This window comes from Hipposideros armiger, unplaced genomic scaffold (assembly GCF_001890085.2).
Source record: "Hipposideros armiger isolate ML-2016 unplaced genomic scaffold, ASM189008v1 scaffold_525, whole genome shotgun sequence".
Classification (NCBI taxonomy): domain Eukaryota; kingdom Metazoa; phylum Chordata; class Mammalia; order Chiroptera; family Hipposideridae; genus Hipposideros; species Hipposideros armiger.
This window is the reverse complement of record NW_017731875.1, coordinates 1,181,576-1,185,964: the sequence shown is the minus strand read 5'-3', so window position 1 is coordinate 1,185,964 and position 4,389 is coordinate 1,181,576. Positions and strand designations below refer to the sequence as shown.

Sequence of the window (4,389 nt, the reverse complement as noted above, 5' to 3'; positions counted from 1 at the left end):
CTTGAATGTGGTACCTCTGTTTTCTTTTTCTTTTTCTGTTCTACTTCTTCTTGTTTTTCTCCTCACTCCTAAGCACCAGTAAAAACAGCCTTTCTATTCCACACTCCGTATTCCACTCATCAAATCTACCTGAATCATAAATGAGTCTTAATTCACTTAGAGAACCAATTTCACCTGGCTGTGTCTGAAAGACCACTCTCTTCAAATCTTTCCTAAGGGAACATTTCGTGCCCCCCCCAAAAAAAACATTAATTTGTTCAATATTTATGTGAAGGAATGAGTTAATATAAGAAAGGTAGACTCTGTTCTATAATACCCTATTTGAAAACCATGCCAACGACTCAAGGATAAATAACTTGCTCCCCAGAACCAGGAGCCAGCCGTGTGGGTAATATTGAAGGCTATCACAGGATTAAACACTAATGTCACAGGGCAACAGAAACAGGATTTCTTCTGTGACACCAAGGCTCCTGGGCTAGCATCTAGAAGCCGATGAAGAAAAACACCTAATGGTGGCTTTTCAGGCAAACTAAACTAGAGCTCATGAAAGATGCCAAAAATCAGTGCTCTCAGTTTCATGGTTTCCATTTTCAAAAGAGCTAAGAGCTAAGTCACAAATCCTGAAACTTTCCCATTTTTCAGCTTTTGTAGGTAGACAGGTTTGTTTCTGCCATTCTGACATGTATTGTAGAACCTCAGAACATTCTGATTAAATTGCCATCCAAAACACTGAAATTATTTATTCAGTGTTCAGTACAGCTGAATGATAATGGTTGAATGATAGTGAAGGCTAAAAGCTTTTGACATCCCATTCAATTTTCTTCTGCAGGTTATCAGAATTAGTGGTGAGAAGACAGAATACCAACCTCTATGTCATCCATCAATACATCATATTTGAACCCCATAACCGTAATCTTGATTGGAATTCCTGGACTAGAACATGTGCAGTTTTGGATTGGGTTTCCTTTTTTTGCTGTGTGCCTAGTGGCTCTTTTGGGGAATATCATTTTACTAATCATCATCCCCACAGAACCCAGCTTGCATCAGCCCATGTACATCTTCCTGGCTGTGTTGGCAGCCACTGACATAGGACTCTGTGCAGCCATTGCTCCCAAGATGTTGGCCGTCTTCTGGTTCAGGTCTTGTTCCATGGCCTTTGACACCTGCCTAGTCCAGCTTTTCTTCATTCATGCATTGCAGTGCATGGAGTCTGGCATCCTGTTGGCCATGGCTTTTGATCGCTATGTTGCCATTTGTGATCCACTGAGGCACACATCCATCCTCACACCTTCTATCCTGGGTCGCATGGTAGTGGTGGTGGCAATCCGAGCTACAGTGCTGGTGGGTCTCTTGCCCATTCTAATCAAAAGACTGCATGTTTTCCGTTCCATTTTTATTGCCCACTCTTACTGTGAGCACATGGCTGTGGTCAAGCTGGCTGCAGAAGATGTCCAAGTAAATAAAGCATGTGGTCTTTTTGTGGGTTTTACAATTCTGGGATTTGACATGATTTTTATCCTCATATCCTATATCCTTATTTTCCAGGCTGTTTTTCGTCTACACCAAAAGGAGGCAAGGCTCAAAGCATTTAATACGTGTACAGCTCATATTTTGGTTTTCCTTGAGTTTTATGTTCTTGCCTTTTTCTCTTTCTTCAGCCACCGTTTTGGACATGTTGCCCCCTCTACGCATATTCTTCTGTCTACTATTTACCTCCTAGTGCCTCCTGCACTCAACCCTATTGTTTATGGTGTAAAAAATAAGGTAATTAGTAAACATGTGGCACAAATGTTTCTTGTGAAACATCAATCCCAGCAGTGATCTATGAAATTTCTATTGTCATGTAGAGAATGCTTTGATTTCCTAGAGATGGAGAGAGGTTGAACTCTGTGTGTTCATCGTTGGAGGTCCATATCATCATGTTCCATCTAAAAGGCTTTATTTCCAAAACTACAGCTAGGCTGACATAAAAAGCATCCAGATTAACACTGGTATTAGCTCTCTATCTGTAATGCATTTGATTTCTAATCTAATTTTTATCATTTCATTCCTTTTACTCTTTTTGTGTTTAATTTGCAGTTCTTTTTACTTCTTCATAAAAAAGCTTTGATTACTGTTTTTCAAGCTTTCCATTTTGTAATATATATGGTTTCAAGTATGGGTTTATTTTAACCATTGTTTTTGTTGCATATCATACATTTGACAATCTGTATTCTTATTCTATTAACACATGAGATAGTAAGACATACTCATGCATACATGGTCAATTGACTTTTTAACAAGATGTCTAAGCAATTTAATGGCAATTAAAAAATCTTTCTGAAATGCAGAGCTAAAAGAACTAAATGAATGTATGAGAAAATGAACTGTGACATCCACCTCATATTACACACCCAAATTACTTTAAGGTGAATCATATTTCTAAGCATTAAAGAAAAATGTGTGAAGCTCTGGTTGAAATCTAGACCTCATTAAATAAGGAACAGCATTGAATCATAGAAAGACTAAACAATGGCTGTGATATTGCTCCAGTGGAACTTGCCAGATATCCACCCTCTAGAGTGCCAGGAACTCAGCTGTTCATGAGTTTCTAAGGAATCTGTTGGCCACTGAGTGCTGCTTGATCCACGCACTGCAGAACCTCGGTCCTAGAGAAGCCTCAAAGACTCTAGGAGCCCACTGGAAACTAGAGAAGGCACCCAAACTGAAAGAGACTGTGGAGTGAGAACACAGGAACCAGGAAGCAAAGCCCCTCTTTCCCTGCAGAGCCTTACCAGTACCCTTTCCTGATAAAGTTCTGCATTGTACCAGCTGGTAAAGAAAAATTGCATGAGGGTCAAGGTACAGTTTCACAGAGAAGGCAAAAGTGAATTTGGAGCAGAGAGGCAGTCAATCGTTAACCAGCACAGCCTGCATGGCAAATAATAAAATTGTTGGTAATGAACTGGAAGCACAATATGTAACCAAGCTAGTCAGGCATTTATGTTCATTGACTGTACTACTCACAACAGTCTTCACCTAAATAGGTGGGAGGAAAAAAATCCCTTTAACATTTGTTAAAGAAAAAAATCCCATAGGACGGAATGAACACACAGAAGTTCACTTTATTCTGATACTATGGCCAAAAATAGGGGTAGAAAACACAAACCAAGTGTAATACTCAGCTGTCCTGAAATCAAAGGTGAGAACTTTTTTTTTAAAGATTTTTATTGGGGAATTGGGGGGATGGAAACAGTGCTGGGGAATTGGGGGATGGGGAACAGACAAGTTGCTGTCTTTTTGTTCTTCAGTCTAGCTGTGGAGGACGTAGCTTCACTGGCCCAAGTTGGCACCATCATTGCGCTCTTCCCTGGCGTGGCAGATCAGTCACCGGCTTCTGGACGGCTGCTCACTGCGGCTGCTGGCCACTCACGCTGGCTGCTGGCTACACACAGTAGCCCATGACAACCCACTGCCACAGGGGCTGCAGCCTAAGCCGTCGCCAGCGACTCACGGCAGCCCAGATCCAGGTTGAGCTATCGTTCAGCATCTTAGCTGCAGAGGGCAGCGTCACTGGCCCTCATATGTGGGATCCGAACCAGGGCCCTCTGGCGTCCCAAGCCAGTTCTCAACCATCGTGCCACCCGGCCAGCCCGAGAACATTTTTAAGAGCTGGGGTTGGCTGAGGTGGAGATGGAGGGATGATTATAGGCCATCTGTGTTTGCTAATTGGCTAAACACCATGAAAATTAAACTATATTTTCATAACACGAGAGAATTTTACAACCTGGAACAAGGGCACACCAAAATTAGGCTCCTATCCTCATATAGAGACTGGGAGATAGGTGCAATATCATCCCTGAATAATACATTTCAAAGGGATGGCCCCCAGATCCGAGAAAACCAGTCATAGCTTGTAAAATTCTTTTAATTGAGTTACATTTCAAAGGACAGAGAAATAATTTACAATTAAAAGTTTTCTAAAATAAATGCTCTAAGAAAAGAGAGAATGACATGATAGATTTTCATTCACTGTGATTTTTGATCTCTAATAACCCACAAGCTGATACAGGATCCCATGAGACTAAATTTATGGGACCCACAAGAAAGAAGGAGGTCAATTACTACAGATACTTTGTACAACAGGAAGGCCCATGCCTTACCATAAAGGATTACCACAAAATAACTCTAATTCCTTTAGGGAAGTTCTACTTTAGAAACAATTTACAAATGAGGAGTCTTTTTCCCACACCCTTCATTTGTCTTTTTTTGTTATTTTCCTTTTCTTCTTTTTTTAAATAGTAAGCAATGATGCTTGGTACAGTTATGGGTCCATCTGTATAATTCTCTAGGGGAATAGATCTATAAAGTTAACCTAAGGTCAAATCCACCCTCCCATTTTTGTGACCT

At 40.8% G+C, this 4,389-nt stretch overlaps 1 protein-coding gene across 1 annotated transcript; it reads left to right on the top strand.

Moving 5' to 3' along the window:
- The first annotated feature begins 870 nt into the window (after nt 1-870).
- LOC109396512 (olfactory receptor 52A1-like) lies at nt 871-1,821 on the top strand. The gene has a single exon (XM_019668374.1). It carries the CDS (start codon nt 871-873, stop codon nt 1,819-1,821), a length of 951 nt encoding a protein of 316 aa, XP_019523919.1.
- The last annotated feature ends 2,568 nt before the right edge of the window (nt 1,822-4,389 follow it).

Bases quoted from the DNA above. Each gene is read 5' to 3' on its own strand.
- LOC109396512 (XM_019668374.1), top strand. From the start codon at position 871: ATGTCATCCATCAATACATCATATTTGAACCCCATAACCGTAATCTTG.